Source organism: Corythoichthys intestinalis, chromosome 7 (assembly GCF_030265065.1).
Source record: "Corythoichthys intestinalis isolate RoL2023-P3 chromosome 7, ASM3026506v1, whole genome shotgun sequence".
Classification (NCBI taxonomy): domain Eukaryota; kingdom Metazoa; phylum Chordata; class Actinopteri; order Syngnathiformes; family Syngnathidae; genus Corythoichthys; species Corythoichthys intestinalis.
The window spans coordinates 30,181,395-30,204,255 of NC_080401.1; the positions used below are offsets into that span (position 1 = coordinate 30,181,395).

Genomic DNA, 22,861 nt, shown 5'->3' on the forward strand with positions numbered 1-22,861 from the left:
GTTCTGCGACCAAGTATTAGGCTGAGGGTGCCAATATTTTTCTCCGGCCCAGTTTTAAAAGTTTTGTGGAAAATGATAATGATTTTTTTTCCCATTCTCTTTTGTGTTTTTCCATTGCAAGCAAAATAATTCAAGATATTACTACCAAAGCATTTGTAATTGCAATCATTTTCTGGGAGAAATTGAGCTATCCGACAGATTTTTTCCAACAGGGAAAGTTGGTTTGAGATACGAGTGATTTGAGTTATGACCATGGTCATGAAAAGAAATAAACTAGCAAGGCAAGGCTCCTCATCAGTTTGACAATTGTTCACCAGTGTCACTGTCAATTAAGAGTCTTGAACACAACCGGTATCATTGCAAATGACCTTGATGGATGATTTACGAATAATCACTGCAAATCCTGTCAGCATATTACCAACCTGTCAAAAGCTTTGAGAGTGCCACATAAATCTGTTGTAATTGCTGAATTAATGTATTACTGAGCTTCATTATCAACATATGCTTGGAATGGTGACATTTAAATGTATTGCATTAAGCAGCACTTCACTCAAGTGGTGATAACACATGATTGAAAGCCAAGTGAGGGTAAAACAGGAAGACACATTACACACTCGCAGACACACACATTTGTCCTTCTAAAGTTGTGAGGACTTTGTTGACATTAAGCATTTCTGGAATCACACTAATGAAACCTAAAGGTCCATTTATGATTCCTCCCAAAATAAAACCAAGTAGTCTATGGTGTTATGGGAAAATTATCTCTATTTCAAAGTGCTGTTACAGCGGTAAAAGCAAGTTAATGGAATGTGCCGGAGGTGAAATGCTGCTCTCACCAGTTAAATTTAAGTAGTGTTTCTTTACTAATGTAAGACTGCAGAAGTGGCCAAGGAATATGCTACAAGTTTTTCAAGAAAACTACCGCTAACAATATTTTGAAACAGTTTTATTCATTTACAAAAAAAAAAATGTGGTAAATCTTTTTGATTTTTGATACGTACAGTACATGCAGACAGTGAGGATTTTCACATTCAGTCAGTATGAATGGTTTGTCTGTCATTATATGGAAGGATGATTTATATCATCACATATCCTGCTTTACATGCACGGCAGGGATTTTGTGTTTACCTTTGTTAACTGTTCCAATCTTTGTTTTGCTGCTCTTAGGACAGGATCTGTGTTCCGGACGGTAATTTCCGGGTTGTCCCTTTGGGCTTTTAAAGTGCTGCCAACCACACGACTTCCATAACTGCAGAACATGAAATAGATATTACAGTGTTATATTATGTTTCTTGTATCATGGCTTAAGAATAGGAATAGCAACAACAGTTGCACAGTTGACCAAGATACTTGGTCATGTTGTTCTATTACTAAAGAATTCATTTTTTTGTTTGTTTTCAAATTGGCATTCTTTCTGAAGAAACCAGAAAAACAACTTTAAAGAAATAGCTACGTGTTACCATTTAACAATTCAATCAATCCATGGAAGTCATAATGGTCAAGTTAGTTGGCTCCAAAATAAGAAAGCTATGCAGTACTCCAAAATGAATGCCATCAGCTATTATTGATTAGCAATTCACTGAAAGTGACAGGTAGGCAGCCTGCAAATTGCAGGACAGTTACCAGGGTCAACGCAATCTTCACTTTAAAGCAAAGGAACTACAATCCATTTCCATGAGTTTCAGTATGACAGATGTAATGGAAGGATAAATCATTTATGCAACCAAGCGTGAAAAAGTAAGATTTCAAATTGTTCTCTTATCAGGTGCTGTATGACTTGAAAGGCCTAAGGGAGACCAGCAATAATGAAAAGCTGAATTACAAAGGGGATTTGGCTTGACTCGTGTTGATGTTTGCAGGAGTGGATGTTGCATAATTTCTTCTTTGAGTAGATTACATGTCTTTTACTGCTGTCAGCAAATTCATGACAGAAAAGGAGGCACACTGCACAAACTCATATGCTCTCTGCCTACATTTTTTCCATGTACGTCAAAATGTTAGATGTATATAACAAATAAATAGTTAAAGTGCATATCACACCAAAAGCATGTTTATTTCATATTTCACGTGGTGTTTTATGCTCCTGAATGAAATGGACCGCTTGGATGTGTGTGGAAGCGATTGTTTTATATATTAAATTTTTGAATCCCGCGCCATGAAAATCAGTGACTTCAGTCTCGGGTTTAGGACGAATGCGAATGTGAAGTCACCCGGGTTAGCATCTCATAATACCAAGGGCGTAGGTTTGCATATGTACGGTAGGGACATAACACTACCAACTTTTTAGGATGATCAGTTTGTCCCCACCAATATTTAAGCAACCTTATTTGCATTATATAATGACTTCAGTTATATAGGTCATTTAGATTGTATTCCCATATGCCGTAAGGGTAGAATTGACCCTACTATTATTAAGAGAATTATTTTCATTATGTTCTGACTTACATTTACCCCTTTTCACTTGCTGAATGTGCCAGTCCATTTTTTCCCCTTCAAATACGTTTGATTGGTTGATCACTAAAACAATATGTTGACAACATGCCGCCTCCTCCACCCCAAAGAGGAGGGATGTTAAATTTTTTTTCCAGCCAACAGCACCTGCAGCTACTTTAAGTAATGTAAAAAGACGTCAATGTTCTGGAGGCGGGGAACACACCACAAATGTTGCTACTGAAAATTCGATCTGAGTTAGTTTAACATTAAACTTTGCAAACCTGCAAAACTCGAGTAGGAAGCTGCTTAGATAAGTGTCCTCCTGTATGTGTTTTCTCCTTAAACTGTTAGAAATGTAGTGAACCTAGGTTTACTGGCTTCTCCCCAATTGTCATTTTTATTTTATTTATGTGGCCTTAAAGTGCATGTTACACGAAAAAGCATGTTTATTTCATAATACAAGCGTTATTTTATGCCCCTGAATGATATGGACCGCTTGGATGTGTGTGGAAGCGATCGCTATATTTAGTTTTTTTAATCCCGCGCCATGAAAATGAGTGACTTCCGGCTTCAGTCTTGCATTGAGGAGGAGGGCGCTGTGACGTGTACGGTAGAAGACGTCCTCTTCACTATACAGTGTACTGTTGTGTATGAGGACGAAGGATTCATCTGATTTTGCGGATTAATACGTTTATTTTTCGCATCACGCCAACCAAACGGCTGCAGACAAATCATTCTGTATGAGGGAGAGGTGTATGCGCCTTTTTGGAGTTTCAAAAGGTTCCCATTCACCGTGGATATTTACTGTGGGACCATTGGACTTACGAGGAAGTGAGTAAACATCTTGTTTTGTATTATGTCAAATATGAATACAGCGATTACAAAGTAAACACTACAAACTTCCTTTAAATAAAGGACTACTTACATTTGATCATTGATAGGCATGTAAAAAGCTCTCCTCTGCTCATTAGCAGCACGTTAGCTGCACAACAACTCCAGCCACCCTCCTCCGGGGAACGAACTGTAAATTGCTCTCCGCCGGGCGGTTTGCCGATCCGCAAAGACAATCGACAACCGGGTCGTCATGTCAAATAATCCAGGCTAGTAATGTGTGATTTTCCGCTTTGAGGACTTTGAAACGTCACTCGGTTCGGGTTAGCATGTCAGCTAGCTGTCACGCCTTCTGGTTTGTTTACATTCTCCGAAGACGGGGAAGGGAAATGACATATGTCTGATTTGGGTGTCATAAAATATCGTTCGGGAGGTGCGACAGTAAAGGTGAAGTCGACAGTTTTGACCATTATGGAGTAATTTTGCCATGTCATCCTGAATAAATGCATTTTTATTATTTCATATTCCATTCAGCACAAGACTGTTATTTGTCATGACCATGCCATTTATTTAGCAATTGGGGAAAATACTTGGATAAAAAGAATATCCTGTAAAAATATTGAAGTAAAGAGACAGAAACAATGACATTTTGCCGCTCTCAACGTCGCGTTCTCCTCGTTGTGAATAGTTCCCCCTCGACGGGCTGACTGGTCCTTCTCAAGCCATTTATATAGCTATTGGGGAAAAATACTTGGATAAAAAGAATATCCTGTAAAAATATTGGAGTAGAAAGACTGAAACAATGACATTTTGCGGCTCTCTTCGTCGCATTTTCCTCGTTCTGAATAATTCCCCCTCAATGGGCTGAATAGTAAAACCGATGAGCCCAGTCTACCGCTGACGTCATCCACCTGTTGGGGACGCTAAAAACCCTATAATGGTAGGCGTGGCTAACCGGCAGATTAAAAGACTAATTTCTCGTCATCTGCACTTTGCCAAATTGTTGTATATAGTCGAATCGTCTCAAAATATGATTCTAATTCACATAATAATGCCATTTAAGACCTTTTTTCTCGTGTCGTATGCTCTTTAAAGCAGCCCAAAGGAGCTTTCATTTTCTGTTGAGTTTGGCTGAACTTGTAGACAAAAGCAGTAGTGTTTTATCTGAAGGAAGGCTCCATTTTTATTGATTTTTGTCATTCCCTAACTAAGAAGTTTTTTTCAGTTATATTAAACTAATTCATTTGGACAAAAAATGATGAGTGGTCTCGAGACAAATGTTTTTTTTTTTTTTTTTGCATTCCTGTATTTATTGAGTATGTTAATGTAAATCAAGTTATGTTCAAATATCGCAATTTAAATTTGCTAATTAAATCCAGACATTTATGTTTTCAAAATGTTTCTTTAGTAGTTGTTGAAAAGAAAGGTTTGAATCAAATGGTTTATCACCTGAACCAATACATATGAAAGTTAAGTCAATACAGACTTATTTTGTATTGATCATTTAGCCTATCAATTAGTTAGGTTGATAGTCGTGAGAAATGTAGCCCTGACCCGGATTCACCCAATCAGTTTGGTCTTATTAATGTCCTGTCCCCAGCAAAAAGTGTATATGCAGATTATTCTGTTCTATCGTCCGTACCAATTTTGAGACCAAACCTACGCCCTTGCATAATACAGCATTGCTTTATAGCGTGCAGATGGACTGCGGATTCTGCTGATTTTGCGGATTAATTCGTTTATTTTTCACATCACCCCAGCCAAACGGCTGCAGAAAATTGTTGCTGAACCAGGGAGAGGCGTGTTGGCCTTTTTGGGTGTCAAAAGGTTCCCGTTTGCCGCGGATGTTGGTCAAAACAAGCCCTACTACTGTGGGACCATTGGACTTACGAGGAAGTGAGTAAGTATTTTGTATTATGTCAAATACTGAGATCATGACACACGTTTTAGTACGGAGGTGGCTTGCATTTTGTGGATGATTGTCCACCGAAAATGCCACTCAGCCGACGACCGGCGGCTTGTTGCATACACCCCCGCCGGGAGAGCGCTATACTCTGCTTATTGCCCTCTTTGTGTGCCCAGTGTTCTGTCATAATTTCAACCCCGTCAGAAATTTTAACTTTGTGTTAAAAATGGCCGCAAACACAGCAATTACAAAGTAAACACTACAAACTTTCTTTAAATAAAGCACTATTTACTTACGTTTGATTATGGACGGGAATGTAGAAAAGTTCTCCTCAGACACATTCTGTCATGTTAGCTGCACAACAACGGCACACCGCTCTCTGCTTACATCTTCGCCGTGTAGTAAAGCATTAATTTACGCCATATTCGTGTTGACCATGTGGCAGCTACGCGCTCCTTCGACGTTGGCCTGTTTGTCCGGCGGTACTCTCCAGCTACTTCCCCGCAAACAATTTCTCCTGTCCGTAGCAGGGGAACAAGCTTTAACTTGCTCGCCACCGGACGGATTGCCGATCGGCGAAGACAATTGACAACCGTGTGAATTGATCTGGGCTAGTTTTGTGTGATTTTTCGCATGGAAAAGCGAAAATAAGATGTTGAGACCTCACTCGGTTCGGGTTAGCATGTCGGCTAGCTGTCACGCCTCTTGGTATGTTTACATTCTCTGAAGCTGAGGCAGGGAAATGACAAAAGCCTGACTAACTATGGTGGCATAAAATATCGTTCGGGGTGCGACAGTAAAGGTGAAGTCGACAGTTTTGATCATTATGGAGTGATTTTTCTATGTCGTACTGAATAAATGCATTTTTTATTATTTGATATTCCATTTAGCACAAGAGCAATTGGGGAAAAATACCAAGGCCGGTTGATTGGTGCGCGGGTGGCCCGGCGGACCACCCTGGATCCTCTTTCTGTATAAAAATTATTTTTGGTGTTCAAAAAGTATTTTTTAAAACTTGAGTCTTGAAAAAGAGGGGGTCGTCTTATAATCAGGGCCGTCTTATATTCGGGCTAATACGGTAATTAGTAATGTACGATGCATCGATACTCGTGATAATCGCGATAATCACGATCATCGTCAATACCTCAATCATCGTTCAATAAACAAATCATAGTGCCCTGAATCATAATCGAATCGAATCGTGGGGTGCCTAAGCTGGCACACCCCTGATACCAATCTGGGTGACGACACCAATTCCATTAATTACTCGTAAAATTTGAAATGTGAACTCATCAGGGTTTAAGATGCAGGGCACTTATCCACCTTGCATCAGTGCAACTCAGATGATTGCGGGCTTGCGAGTGTGTGTGCTGTTTTAGGGAGTTGTTTATATTTGCCCTTTGCTTTGAATGTGTCAACCACCTACCTCTCGAGAGAAGCCAACCTTGTTCAAGGGTGTGTTTTTGCCATCACTCGTCTGTCACACATCCTGCAGCAAGTATTTGACAAGTTGCTAAAACACATGGATGGACTTATGTGAAAGCACAAGTAGCCTACAGTAGAGTGAAAAGGATTTCAATAGAGATAAATATTGTCTCCAAGGTAATGTGATAATTAGTGTTGCAATGTAGGTACACAGCAGTGCCAAATAACACGTGAGGGGTGCCACAAAATAAACCATTGGGTGTGGCATGTCAACAGCCCAAATGGGGTGAATGGTTTGTTCTAATAAAAATCTTGACGAGGCTTCCCTCTTGTGGAGTAAATGTGCTATTGCGCCTCTTTTTTCCCCTGTTGCTATTGCGCTAAAAGTGGATTATCTGCTCAACTCAGCACGTTTTAGGTACAGTGTGTTTGATTGATTGATTGATTGATTGATTGATTGATTGATTGATTGATTGATTGATTGATTGATTGATTGATTGATTGATTGATTGATTGATTGATTGATTGATTGATTGATTGATTGATTGATTGATTGGTCGATCGGTCGGTCGGTCATTTGGCTGAGGTGGTTTTATTTGTTTGTTTCTTTCTTTATTTATTTCTTTCTTTGTTTAACCCAAATAAAGAGGGGCGCAAAAACCTTTACATCTTGTGCTTACATACTTTCTCATCAAACTATCTGTGTGACAGCTGGTTTATTTTCGCTGTGCTCTCTTGACAACCCCCTGACAAAAGTGAATTGGGTCAGGGGCTCGAGAAGAAGAATGTAGGTCTTAATGGAAGGGTGGAAAGAGGAATTGTTAGTTGAATCCACGGATGAATGGGTAGATTAGTAGATGAAAGACAGAAGATGTAAAGAGGTCACGGAGATCGTAACAGGATGCTTCCCAATAACCTTTCTGTAGGCGCTGACAGTACAGAGATCTCAATCTAAAACCTTTTTGAAACATCCAAGTTTGTACGCTTCATTAACTGAGCAAAATCTAAAGTGAGCGATTGGTACCGCAGTTTAGCAAGCCATTCTGTGATTCTCTCAGTCTGTCAGTATTTCTGTTGCGACTTGCTGATGAGACACTTTGACATTCTAAGGTCAATGACCACTTTCCTTTTAAGAAAGTCCTATTTGAAACCTTGTAATTGCAGGATGAATGGTTAGGTGTCTTGCTGGTGTCAGAATGTGAACATGTGAAAAGCACAAGGTAGAGGACTATTTGAACATCAAATCAAATAAATATACTGCTCACTTCATAGATCTAACACCTGTTGAAAATTTTGCTCTTCAGCTTCTTGTTATAATAGAGCTTCAAATATTAAGGATAGAAAAAGTGAACAGTTTGGCATGTGCACTCAAAGTGTGATAAAAAGTGTAATAAAATTGACTTGTAAATGCTATGCAGTGCAATTTAGATAGGATCCTGCAACTTGAAAGCCTAAGCATATTGTAAGCTAACAGGAATTGTTCTGACCAGCCCGACTATTTGTATATTTTGGTGTATTTATATATTTGGTGTATAACGTAATTTTTAATGATATGATATATTAAAGTGCCTATGAGAGCAAAAAGCATGTTTATTTCATATTTCACGCAGTATTTCATGCTCCTGAATGAAATGGACTGCTTGCATGTGTGTGGAAGCGATTGATTTATATATTCAATTTTTTGAATCCTGTGCCATGAAAATGAGTGACTTCCTGGATTGAGGAGGAATGCGAATGTGACGTCACCCAGGTCAGCATCTCGCAATACAGCATTGCTTTATAGCATGCAGATGGACTGTGGATTCAGCTGATTTTGCAGATTAATTCGGGGTTTTTTTCGCATCACGCCAGCCAAATGTGCTGCAGTGTTTTGTTGCTGCACCAGGGAGAGGCGTGTGAGCCTTTTTGGGTTTCAAAATGTTTCTGTTCACCCCGAGATTAGCCAAAACAAATCCAACAACTGTGGGACCATTGGATTTACGAGGAAGTGAGCAAAGATCCTGTTTTGTATTATGTCAAATACTGGGATCATGGCACACGTTTTAATAAGGAGGTGGCTTGCATTTTGTGGCTGACAATTCTCCTTTTCTACCGAGAATGCCACTAGGCCGATGACCGATGGCTTGTCGCACACCACCCTTGGTCCTATTCGCGTGCCCGCTGGGAGAGCGCTATACTCAGCTTATGCTCGTGTGGTTCACCATATACATTGGGGAGAACAAGTATTTGATACACTGCCAATGGGAAAACCCATTGGCAGTGTATCAAATACTTGTTCTCCCCATTGTAGTTCAGACTTCCAGCTCCCTCTGCCCTCTTCATGTGCCCGGCAATAGACCACTATCCTCGGGTTGGGCTCGGGCAGCTACGCACTCCTCTGACGTTGGCCGGTTTGTCCGGCGGTCATTCTCCAACTGCTTCCCCGACAAACAAGCTCTCTTTCCCACAGCAGGGGAACGACGAGCTGTAACTTGCTCGCCACTGGGGGGGGTTGCGATTGGTGAAGACAATCGACAACCCCGCCACTGTGTGATTATGATCCTGGTTAGTTTTGTATAATTTTCCGCTTCGAAAGGCGGGACTAAGACTTTGAAACACCGCTCGGTTCGGGTTAGCATGTCAGCTAGCTGTCACGCCTCCTGTTTTGTTTACGCTTTTTCCTCCGTCTCCGAAGCCGGGGCATGGAAATGACAAAAGCCGGACTAACTCCGGTGGAATAAAATATCGTTCGGGAGGTGCAAGAAGTCGACAGTTTTGACCATTATGGAGTAATTTCGCCATGTCATACAGAATAAATGCATTTGAATATTTCATATTCCATTTTGCACAACACAGTTATTTGTCATGACCATACCTTTTATTTAGCAATTGGGGAAAAATACTTATATAAAAAGAATATCCTGTAGAAATATTGGAGTAGAGAGATTGAAACAATGACATTTTGCTGCTCTCTTCGTTACATTTTCCTCGTTCTGAATAATTCCCCCTCAATGGGATGATTTCTAAATCAGATGAAATCGTGTCGCTGCCAACGTCATCCTCTAGCTAGGGACGCTAGAGCGCTATAATGACAGGCGGGGCTAAACCGCAGATTATATAACTAATTTCTCGTCATCTGCATTTTGCCAAATTATTGTATATAGTCGAATCGCCTCAAAATATGATTCTAATTCACATAATAATGCTATTTAAGATTTTTTTATGGTGTAACAGGCACTTTAAGCATTAATTAGTAAACAAACTGCATGTACTGTTGTATAGTATAACATTAAAAATTGATTTCTGAATGTACAGTACAGTTTCGAACAAAATCATATACTTGTTTTGTTTTTTGGGGGGGGGGGGCTGGGTATTCAACTACTCTGTGGAATTTGCGAATTAATGTTAAATGTGTTCGGATTGAGTTGATATGTTAATGTGAAAGCATAAAATTAAGGTTATTAAAATAGTCTCAACAATTTTGTCACTACTAAATGCTCATAGTGATTTGTTGTGTTTCACCCACCTCTTTTTTCCCCTCTAAATAGCATCATGGATAAAGACCCTCTTCATATATGTCCTTATTTATGTAATGATGTAGCATGACTGTTCTGACAGTGGGTGTGTTTGCCCATTCGGTTTGTTTACAAGTTTAGCATGCCAAAGTCATTGCCATTTGAAAGACGATGAAAACGCTGTCTAAAAATGACTTTGACATTTTTTTAAGGGGGTGATTAGATCCAATAAGTAAAATTCTTTCTTGAATGAACAATACAAATGTTGAGGTTAAGCTATCTACTACTGTACAGTATTAAAAACAATCTTAATCCTCAGTAATTGCAGGCCTCAAAAGAAAACACACCAAGCAAAATTAACTCACCAACTGTATTAACCTTTTGAGGTTGTCACACATCACTTACTGTACAGTGCTGTCTCAACAGTCGCAATCATGTGTTAGTTGAGCCACATACTCACCTCTCTACAACGTCTTGACCACTCCAGCAGGTGTGCTGCTCAACCTCCATCTCACTTTCACAAAGCATCTCGGGTAACTCTGAGAAAAACAACTGGTATCGTTGAATGGAGCCCTCAAACTCCCTGAAACATATGCAGATTTGTGTTTGAAACAAATAAACCCTTACATTTTATTAAATAGAATTCAATTTATGAAAGGGAATTTACCTTGATAATTTTTTAAGACTACGGCTCTTGTCACCTCTGGATCCTTTGAGGGGAAATGACCTGCAGAGAACCACTTGGAAGTTTTGAGGTAATAACCTCTGTATGACCACAATATGCTGCTATCTGGTTATTTAATTTTCTTCCCTGTTCCCTTTGATTCTTGCAGTAATATCTTGACTCATTGTTCCTCAGATATTGATAAAACTATGACCAATATACAGTTTTACTCCTTGCACCTCACCTCTGTGACTGTAGCTGAAGACTTGGAAAAGCACCAGAGTCCGTTGAGAGGGAAGTCATGGACACCCTCTTTGAGGTTCTTTGTGTCATCCGGGCAGTAGGTGTTGTAACATGTGAGCTACTAGGATGTCCACTTATCATCGCAGAACCAACTAACTGTAAACCACACACCTTCTCTACCTGAGAAGACCAACAAGATTGGAAAAAGGTTGATGATGCAGTGGATAATTTTCCAGTTTAGGGAAGCATATAGAGTACTAGTTTATACAATAGCCACAATGAACTACATACCATACATTATGTGTTTCATGCCAGTAATACCAACAGAACTTTAACAATCCAGCCCACAATGTACTCTAACCTGTTGACAATAAGGGTGAATCCCATTTCATCCCTTGGCCCTCCCCCTTACCCCTTCCCCCTACCACTTGGCCCTTCAAACGGAGCAATAAGGGGTAGGGGCTTGAAACGTTAGCCCTACGAATTGGGACACCCCTTCACACTCACGTACGTCATAAGTCCATTCCGCCAGTTATGACGTCATCAAAAAGCGACAGAACCAAACAGACACGCCTACATCAGTTATCACAACTTAAAACTGTTAAAATAGTTAAATTAGGGATAAACAGAGCTACTTACATTTGTGTACTTCTTTCCTTGGCTCCGCCATTTTGGAAATGATTCTCGGGGTAATCGCTTTGCACCCTGGGAAATTTCGCGTAACCCTCCGTTTGGAGTGAGGGTAGTCATGGCCCTCCGTTTGGAGGGGTGGAAAGCCCTCCCCCTTACCCCTACCCCTGCACATTAGCGTGAATTGGGACAGCCCTACCCCTACACGTGAACGCGCAAAACGGAGGGGAAGGGGTAAGGGGTAGGGCCAAGGGGTGAAATGGGATTCACCCTAAGGTTCACAAGTGCACTGAAAAGGGTAAACATTTAAAAGATATTGGCTAATGAATCACACCTACAATTTTACAGCAAATACAATGTAAAATAAAAAAAATAAAAAAACATTAGTAAAATGTTAGGTGTGATTGCAATAAATGATCTAATACAATGTAAACAAATTAATTTACATTATGTTTATTTGTTTACATTATGTAAATAAATACATTACTTTGTTTACATTGTAAATTTTAGGTGTGATTGCAATAAATCTAATACAGTGTAAACAAATTAATTTATATTATGTTTATTTACATTATGTAAATGAATTAATTTGTTAATCAATTTGCAATAAATCTAATTCAATGTAAACGAAATAGTTTATATTATGTTTATTTATTTACATTATGTAAATAAATTAAACAAATTAACAGATTAAATTAATTTATTTACATAATGAAAATAAACATAATGTAAATAAATAAACAATGTAAATTAATTTTGTTTACATTGTATTTGATTATTTATTGCAATCACACCTAAAATTTTACTAAATTTAATTTTTTTATTTAATTTTACATTGTATTACATTTTACAAATTAATTTACATTATGTTTATTTTAGGGCTGTCAAACTTGTCAAACTGTCAAACAAAGTTTTTAATCGAGTTAATCACAGCTTAAAAAGTAATCATAATTAATATAAATATGCCATATTTTTCTGTAAATTATTGTTGGAATGGACAGATAAGAGACAAGACGGATATATACATTCAACATACTGTACATAAGTACTGTATTTGTTTATCATAACAATAATTTATTAACATTCTTTCTGTTAAAGCGATCCATGGATAGAAAGACTTGTAGTTCTTAAAAGATAAATGTTAGTACAAGTTATAGATATTTTATATTAAAACCCCTCTTAATGTTTTCGTTTTAATCAAATTTGTAAAATTTTCAATCAAAAAAATAAACTAGTAGCTTCCCATTGTTGACGTCGTCGAGCCGTGACGTCGCAGCCGTTCTTCCACAGTGTCTTCAACTACATAAGATAGTGATTGAAATACAACACAAGGTGTCAATGGCGAGATTTAAATTACTTGGAAATCAAGCAAATGAGTGTGTTTTCTCCTTCGACTGACGCCGTAGCTCCCTGTTTTTTTTTTTTTTTTAGACTGGGTCCCTATTGTGATTTACGTTCATTTGAGTGCTGGCTTCACAACGTACAAGACCACTGATAGTTTGTATATTGTGACTAAATATTGCTATCCAGTGTATTTGTTGAGCTAAACGAAATGCTTGAATGAAGTTTGACCAAAGTCTGAGTAAGTTTTATATGTATTTTGTATAGATATTTTGATTGGGAATGCCAGCTTTTCTTTTTGTGAACATTATTTTTTGGGAGAGATAGGAATATTATTTTTGTTTCGCTTTCACTAAATTATACTTATGTTTGTTGTGAAGGAGTCGCCCAAGCTTAAACCAATAAACGGCGCGGTTCAATGAACGCCTGTGTACACTACCTTTCTCTGCCTCTTAGCTCTCAATGTGCAAAAAATGGCGTCATTCTAATCTGTTTGAGGCAATGCGTTAAATGCGTCAAATATTTTAACGTGATTAATTTTAAAAATTAATTACCGCCCGTTATTGCGATAAATTTGACAACACTAGTTTATTTATTTACATTATGTAAATAAATTAGTTTGTTTACATTGTATTATTTATTGGAATCCCACCAAAAATTTTACTAAATTGAAAATAAAATAAATTTCACATTGTATAAACTGTAAAATTTTAGGTGTGATTGATTAGCCAATATTTTTTCAATTGAGCCATTGTTTGATTTTTTTGTGTGTGTGTGTTTATTCTAACCAGTTTAGATTTCCGAACCCTCAGTTGGGTCCCTACCTTCTCAAACTGTTTATTTGTATAGAGTACAACGTTTTCGTTTGAGGATTGAAAATTATACTGTATTTAACAGCTTTATACAAATGTCTTTATAATGATTCTAAGTATCCAAAAATACACATTGCTATGTAATTATGATAATATATTAGAAAATAATCGAAGGCACTGTAGCTTGGATTGGATAATAATATGACGCACTGTATCTTAGAATTTTGAATTTCTGCTTTAAGGTCAAGAGTCCCTTATATCTTGGTTCAGGGTCTGTGTGGGGTTGTCACTGGATACCGTGGGTATCCCCTTATTGTCCAAAAATATGCATAACTGAAGACTGAATTGCCAGTGGGCTCCTCGCTCAGAGCGTAACATTAAAAAAAAATTGTAAGTCCTTTCTTTTTAGAATACTGTAATTAGCTATCTTTGAATGGTAATAAAATTCTGCCTTTAATTTCACACTAAGACAATGTAAACTGTTCAACAGATTGCTTGTTAGCACCGTCTTGATGTGTAATGAATAGAAGACCCACTCAAACACTTAATGAAGTGGTATTCTCTTATTAGCGCGATTACATGTCGGCGTGTTTGTTTATTTCCCAGGAATCTACTATGCTGAGTCCAAAGTGTTCTCCCAAATGTTGGCCGGCTTCTCTATCGCTTCCTACAACAGTGTGTGCGGGCTATTTGTGTGCCGTCTGTTTGTCCAGAGATTAGCCACAGAAACGTTCTCATCACTCAGAACCAAGCAGCATTCTGGGTATGGGTTGTCCTGCCAACCAGAGTCTTTGTTTAACTCTGGATTTGAATTCACATGCTCATTCACACAAAGACTGAAGGAAAGCCTAGATTCTCTAAAGAGTGAATCTGTTTTTAGAATATCTAGGTGTGAGGCTTTTGTAAGGAGGTGCAACTGACAGGTTGAAAAAAAAAACTGAGCCTTTGTGACTCTGTCCGAAATTCTAATGATTGGGTTATAAATGGAGAAGAAAATAATTGTTCTTATTCTCATTTACACTAAAGCCCTGTTGGAGGGATGCGTGTGTGGATAGCTATTTTAGATATGAAAAACGTTGGTGCGGCAATCTGTGGGAATGCTCTCTAATTCCCATGCCGCCAAGCCCTGTTGTCTCTGTTCTCCTTACAATAGCAGTGATGCGTGGACCGTGCAGCTGGGCGTGCAGGATGGCATCATTCACATGATTTCGGACCGCCAACAGTGCGAGCTCCATGCTGTTGTGGTTGCTGCTGGTTGCTAACATAGCAGCTAAACGTTGGAGCAATACGACTAAACTTCTCCAGGGTGCAGCAAGCTCTGATATCCCCACCTAATATACAAATGACATTGAGAAATAGAGATTCATCATCATCATCATTCAAAATTAAAAGAAAGACAAAAAGTGTAGGCTGACAACAAGACTACCCTGCATTGGCCTACAATAGACACCTTCCTTTCACTTCCACCTAACGGTCTCATGCAATCACAGATCTGGATTTGTCATTTAAAGTCAAGTTCACAGCTTTACAAACCGTTAGAAATGATAGAACTCTTAACACCATTTTACATATAAATGCAGGTCTTTACCATTAAAACAATTTGATATACACATTTATAACATAAAGTTAATCAGTGTCAATTTGTCACACTTTGGAGACTTTGGGTCTCATCTGTTAAAAGCCTTGCTGTTTAACTACAGAATTGCTACAGGGTTAGAACTTTCAAATATGGTAAGGGCTCCAAGACCCTTTCACATTCGTCTTGTGCTACTGAAAACAAGCCTGGACTATTAATTTAAATTCTCCCTGAACTAGGTTAGGTGCACAAGTTGTATATTTAAAAAGCAGAAATCCACCAAGTGCATATATTGTATGAGACTTGACTATGACAGTAGATAGTATTCTTTGATCTATCCGACATATGGACACTTTCTTAAAATATTTATTTTCCAAATTTTTTAGGGAACACAAAAAATTGACCCTTTTGTAGGATTTTTTACATTTACTAATAATTTTAATTATTTTTTTTTAAAATAAAAATTACATAGGCAACTATTTTAAGAAGATCTCCCTTGCAACTATCATGTCATTCATTGTATGCCTTGACCAGGGGTCGCGTTAACCAAATATTTTCCGTCGTTGACCGGTTTTTTAAAACGGTGACGGAAAAAACTGAAGTCCGTCCGTCATTTTGACAGGTTGCAATTCACACCCCAGACCACAGGGTGGCGAGTGAGCATATTAATTAGCTATTGTCTCTCTTAATGCATGTCGTCGTTGGCTATTCTGTCAGAATATTGTAGCGTCACCGGGGTCTGGCGGCGGCACCGTGATTGACACATCAACGCGAGGTGCTTATTGGTGCACCCGGTGTGCCAGCACGTCATCCAATTGGTGGACTAGATTGCCGCCTGTGTATAGACCCCAATCACATGACGTCACAACTCCGCCCCCCTGACTGGAGCCGCCATTTGTGTGTCAGCTCGTTGTGTTTACACATTACCGCTACGTACATGCCTCCTATTACGGCGTGTTTTTCTGCTCGTTAACATTAATCATCAAAATGGTGAAGGCGTGTGTGGCGGTTGGTTGCAGTAACAGAGAAGATAGACGGTGAGACTTGAAGTTCTACCGTATTCTGAGAGACCCGAAGAGGAGAGCGCGATGGACTGCTGTAATTCGACAAGAAATCTGGGCACCAAACGATCACCACAGATTATGTAGTAGTCATTTTATATCTGGTAAGATGCATTTAATATATATTTAGAAGATTTTGGGCTGACAACCACAATTAAGATCATTGTGTGACGTTGGTGATTGGGGTCTTTATAGTTGCCTCTTTTTCTTTGGGGGCGGAGTTGTTGTTTTGTTGGTGTTGTTGGCGGTAAGCAGAGTAAAAAGAGGGAGAAAAATACCACGACTTCCGTGTCTAATTTTTTGCCGCCAAGCAAGCGTTACAATGTTAATTAAAAATGAATGAAAACTAAATACTATTGAATATGTCAGCATTATCATTTTAAAAATTTAAGTAACGGGTAAAAATAGATTATGACCGGATTTTTATGACCCTGTCAGTCAAAATGACAGACAACGAAAATGTCTAGCGCAACCTCTGGCCTTGACTTGACCAATTTCACAACAGTACCTTGATAATAATCAATAAAAGATTTAAGCAAGGGCGTATGTTTGGTTTCAAAATTGGTAGGGACGCTATAACAGCATAACCTACATGTACACTTTTTGCTGGGGACGGGACATTTATAAAACCAAACAGACTGGTTGAACGGGGGTCAGGGCTACATTTCTCACCAATATGAATCTAATTAAATGATAGGCTAAATAATTAATGCAAAATAAATCTATATTGATTTAAACTTTCATGTGTATTGGTTCAGGTGATACACCGTTCGATTCAAGCCTTGGTTTTCAAAAACTACTAAAGAAACATTTTGAAAACTTCCAGAATAAATGTTTGGATTTTATTAGCAAATTTAAATTGCAATGTTTGAACACAAATTATATTAACATACACAAGAAATGCAAACTTGTTAATCATCAATTATCTATAAGAGGTTACTCCTTAGTTCACTACATTTCTTACAGTTTAACATTAACAGTAGAAAAGATGCAAGAAGATATTTGTCAACACCGTTTCCTCCTCGAGTTCGAGAAATTCTGATTGAGGTCGAACTTTCAATAGCAAAATTAGTGGTGTGTTTCCCATTTCCAAAACATTGATGTCTTATTACATTACTTACAGCGGCTGCTGCTGGCGGAAAAAAACTTCTAATATCCCTTGTCTTCGAAGGGGGTGGAGAAGGCGGCATGTTGTATTTTTATCGGGCTGTGAATGCGTGGGGGGGGGGGGGGGGGGGTCAAGTCATCAGCCAAACAAACGTGCGTTTGAGGTGAAAAAATGGAATGGAACAATCAGCAAGTGAAAAGGGGTTCATGTAAGTCTGAATATAATTAAAGTGCTGTAGTTCACTTAATAATGGTTGGGTCAGTTCTATCCTTACAACATATGGGAAGACAATCTAAATGACCTATATAAGTGAAGCCATTATATAATACAAATAAGGTTGCTTAAAAGTTGGTGGGGACAATTTCAGCATCCTGAAAAGTTGGTAGTGTTGTGTCCATACCGTCCCTATGCTAACCTACGCCCTTGGATTTAAGGTTACTAAAAGTTTATAATTTGATACTAGTTTTTGAATTGCATTTGCAATTGAATAGACAGTATGAGTTACACCAACCTCTCCCTGATGGCAGCATGTCCGACCCACTCATTCACCAGCTACTTAGCACAGCCCTACTATGCCCTATTGAAATCAGCTTCAAAGACAAAAAGGGTAAACTTACCAGGCATCCTCTCATAACATTAACACAGAGTCCGGTACAGGGCCTGATTAATGTTAGACCCCTACAATGGGAGCAATACTGCATCCTTACTAAGCCACGTCCACACTCTCTGGATAATGTTGCCTTTTCCGTTGCATCTACAACATCCCCGGCCAATCTTAGCAATTGACTCAATGTTCGTCCTACTCCAAGTGCACGAGAAAGACTGGAAACCAGGAGTTGGGGATGTGGTCCAAATGGATTTATATCCTGCCGTGTCATCTGCAAGCATGCTTCATAACTGGCTGAGGAGGAAAAAGACCAGGATGACGTTTGGCCAAAACCAGGGTTAAGAAGTCGACGGTAGACCAGTGGGAAGAGCTCGTTGAAGAAATTCCCAACTGCGTATTCCAATGAGGAATTAGGGTTCCCCGAAAGATGACGATTAAGGTCATTGAAAAGCTGAAGAACATGTGGCCGACAGTCTGTTGCGAGGCTGGCGTAGGCACTATCAAACAAGGAGCTGGTCAAATTAGATGTGAAGGACACGAGTGACTCAAAGGTGTCTGGAAAACAGAAGACAGGAAAATTACAGCCTTTTAGAAAACATACAGTATTGGTTAAATCATTTATCAACTCCCCAGTGTACAAATTGCATATACAGCACAGTGGGTAAAGTACAGTATTTAAATATACAAGTATTCTGTTGTCGAGCTCGTACAGTGGTACCTCTACATACAAAGTTAATTCGTTCCAGGACCTTGTTTGTAAGTCGAAATGGTCGTATGTCGAGCAGGATTTTCCCATAAGAATACATTATAATTCCATTAATTCGTTCCACAGCCAAAAAACGTACACTAAATCCTTAATACTGTATATGCTGCTGATACTATTGAAAATACAATTACACAGAGCAAAACAGATCAAATCAGAATAATAATAATAATACCTGTAATAATATAACAAATCGGGTTACAATGTGGCAGATTTTTGTGTAATGTACCTGAAAGCACTGCGTGGCTGACTTGACAGAGTGAGGGACTTTTTACTTTCACTTTGTTCATCTGAGACGAACAACAGGAATGTTGTGTTGCACAAGTTCTTTAATAAATGATCAAAAAACCTGACGAAGCTGGCAATTTTTTGGCGATGTTACCACAATAATAATTGTTACCTTAAACTTATAAAGACTGGTGAACGGAGGTCGGAGGAGGACCGTAGTGGTCAATAGACATTCTATGACCGTATTGTTGAGCCAGTTCACGGACGCACGCACCCCGCTCATATTTTTCAATCATTTCCATCTACATTTCAATGGTAAGCCTCACCTTTTTCCTTTGTTCAACACCGACACTAACATTCTTGGAACCCATGTTGATTTATCTCACATGAAAATCAGTCGTGCGTCCGTCATGCGAGAAAACAAAAAAACTGCGGCGCTGTCATAAATCGTCGTATTTCGAGCATGTCGTCGGACGTAGAAACAAATGGCGAGTCAAATTTTACGTCGGATGTCGAAAAGATCGTGTGTCGAAGTGACTGTATGTCGAGGTACCACTGTATTGGTTTATAGTCATCACACATACAGTATACAGTATATATGCATGTATGTATAAAGGATTGTAACAGTTGGAATTATCATTCACTTACCAGTGAAAAAGTAAGGAAATGTTCACTCAATGACACAAGACAACAAAGATTGGATGCAAATTTGTAAAAATAAATTCTCAATGACTAAGAACAGCAATTTGCAACTAATCCTGTGTAGATCCTGCGTAGATCCCCATTAATCACACTTGAAACAATGTAGTATGCATAAAATGGGATTTTCACAGTCAGAAAATGTAGTCATTATACACTTTGTAATAGTGCTGCAACGATTAATCGATTAACTCGAGTATTCAATTCGGAAAAAAAGATTAGACATAAAATTTTGAGTATTCATTTATTTAAATTGGAGTTGTGATGGTTTGTTTTGAAAGTGTTTGCATTTAGTTTTATTGATTTGGGTGGATACACTGCCTCATTTCACATGGTTGAATCCAGCTGCTCCCTGTTAAAACCAATATAAGCTAAGTTTTTGTTTGAGCTAATTTTTTTAATGCATTCGTAATTTAGTTTATAGGTATATTTTTCCTTTTTTAGTGGGAATATGTGTCCGAACCGTTTGTTAAGATCATTGTATAAAAATAAAAATGTTTTTAATTAAAACATTTTTTTGCGTTTTATAGCATTTAAGCTAGAAGGTTTTTGCTATGCAAGTTAGCCAATTGTTCTTTTGCTGTACATAGATCCTCGTTTATTTATCTTTTTATAGCATTTGAGGCTCAGCTCAGGTGTTTTGATTTTTTATGTTCCTCATCTGATTACTCCATTATTCGAACTAACTAGTTCATTGATTAATCGACTACTAAAATAATCGATAGCTACAGCCCTACTTTGTAACACTACTTCATTTTTTAACACAACAATACTGTATAATCAACGCCAATGGAAGTATTTCAAACTCCACCGTGGCACAGGAAAACTGTTACGGCATTAAATGTATGTACGTACTGTATATACAGTAGTTAGTTAGGTGGGTAGTTTTAGGCAATATTACATCTGTAAAAATATGCAATGTGCTTTAAATGTTTTTCCACAAACTGAGGTTCAATTTAGAGCAGTTATTCAATTGCTGCACATCCATGATGCAAATCTCCCATTCCACCACATCCCAAATGTGCTCTATTGAATTGTAATCTGGTGACTGTGGAGGCTATTTGAGTACATCTCTGTAAACCCCAGAGATGGTTGTGGGGGAGAATCCCAGCAGTTTCTGGAATATTCAGACCTGTTCGTCTGGCACTAAAAAACATACCATGATCAAACTCAATTACTGTAAATCACCTTGCTTCCCCATCCTGATGCTCACTTTGAAAAGCAGCATATTCTCTTGAACATTTCGAGTCTACATACCTAAATGCATTGTGTTCCAGCCATGTGATTGGCTGATTAGAAATTTGCATTACAAGCGGTTGAACAGGTGTGCCTAATCAAGTGGCCAGTGAGTTTACAGTACACGGGTCCATACCATCTGCAGTGACTATGCCTGTAATGCGTGTCTATGTTTGAAACTTGCCATTTGAACATGCTGATGTCAATCTAATGGCATTCTTACACACATAAATGTGCACACGCGCACCTCCCTCACACACACACAACTGGGTACAAGAGAACGAAAGAGAGAGAGAGGGGACACCTTTTTATCTGTGACTTTTACCACCTCATGGGTCAGTTAACATAAATGTCTGCGTGTGCTTAAACAAATTTGCACAGCTGTGGCCACCTGGCGGTCCACATAATAGCAATATGTTATGTATCAACGTAGAGTAAATTTTCAAATTTCAACAGCAGCATATTAAATCTGTTGGCATATTAGCTTTTCCAGTCTAACATGAACTACTTGACAGGTGGGCTTATCTCAAAAAGTTGCACAGTGGTATGAAAGACTATCTGAACCTTTTGGAATTTGTCCTATTTCTGCATAGAATCACCATCAAATGTGATCTGATCTTTGTCAAAATCACACAGATGAAAATACAGTGTCTGCTTTAACTAAAACCACCCAAACATTTATAGGTTTTGATATTTTAATGAGGATAGCATGCAAACAATGACAGAAGGGGGGAAAATAAGTGAACCCTCTGCCTGAGGAGACTCAAAGAGCAACTGAAACCAATTCTTACCAAAGATTTTAAGTCAGGTGTGTGCCAAATCACTGATGAGTGATTTAAAGCTGCCCTGCCCACTATAAAACACACACCAGGTAAGAATTGTCTTGATGAGGAGCATTGTCTGATGTGCATCATGGCTCGGTCAAAAGAGCTGTCTGAAGACCTGCGATTAAGGATTGTTGATTTGTATAAAGCTGGGAAAGGATACAAAACCATCTCTAAAAGTCTGGATGTTCATCAATAGACAGAGAAGTTGTCTACAATTGGAGAGTTTGGCACTGTTTCTTCTCTCCCAAGGAGTGGCTGTCCAACAAAGATGACCCCAATAGTTCAGCGCAGAATACTCAGAGATGTAAAAAAGAACCCTAGAGTGTCTGCTAAAGACTTACAGAAATCACTGGCACAGTCCAATATCTCTGCACACATCAACTATATGTAAAACTATGGCCAAGAATGGTGTTCATGGGAAGACTCCATGGAGGAAGCCACTGCTGTCTAAAAAAAATATTGTTGCTCGTTTAATGTTCGCAAAAAGGCACTTGGACACTCCACAGAAATTTTGGCGAAATATTTTGTGGACTGATGAAACCAAAGTTGAATTATTTGGGAGTAACACACAACGTCATGTGTGGAGGAAAAATGGAACAGCTCACAAACATCAACACCTCATCCCCACCGTGAAGCATGGTGGAGGGAGCATCATAATTTGGGGCTGTTTTGCTGCCTCAGGGCCTGGACAACTTGCAATCATGAATGAAAGAATGAATTCAAAAGTTAATCAGGATGTTTTGCAGGAAAACCTGAGGCTGTCTGTCAGACTGTTGAAGCTAAAAAGAGGATGGATGCTACGACAAGACAATGATCCAAAACACAGACGTAAATCAACTGAAGAATGGTATCAGAAGAACAAAATACATGTTCTGGAGTGGCAAAGTCAAAGTCCAGACATGAACCCCATTGAGATGCTGTGGTATGACCTAAAGAAAGCTATTCATGCCAGACAGCCCAGGAATCTGACGAAACGA

At 38.7% G+C, this 22,861-nt stretch overlaps 1 protein-coding gene across 2 annotated transcripts in view; it reads right to left on the reverse strand.

Annotated features, from left to right (window-relative positions):
• The window catches only part of LOC130918832 (glypican-5-like), a 79,325-nt gene that overhangs the window by 34,530 nt on the left and 21,934 nt on the right, over window positions 1-22,861 (reverse strand). For both annotated transcript variants that reach the window (XM_057840939.1, XM_057840938.1), the window contains 6 exons: window positions 18,142-18,686; window positions 14,928-15,110; window positions 10,998-11,176; window positions 10,757-10,816; window positions 10,550-10,672; window positions 1,129-1,249 (listed from right to left, as the gene is read on the reverse strand). In XM_057840939.1, the coding sequence (XP_057696922.1) occupies window positions 1,129-1,249; window positions 10,550-10,672; window positions 10,757-10,816; window positions 10,998-11,176; window positions 14,928-15,110; window positions 18,142-18,686 (1,211 nt within the window). The remainder of the gene's footprint in view (window positions 1-1,128; window positions 1,250-10,549; window positions 10,673-10,756; window positions 10,817-10,997; window positions 11,177-14,927; window positions 15,111-18,141; window positions 18,687-22,861) is intronic.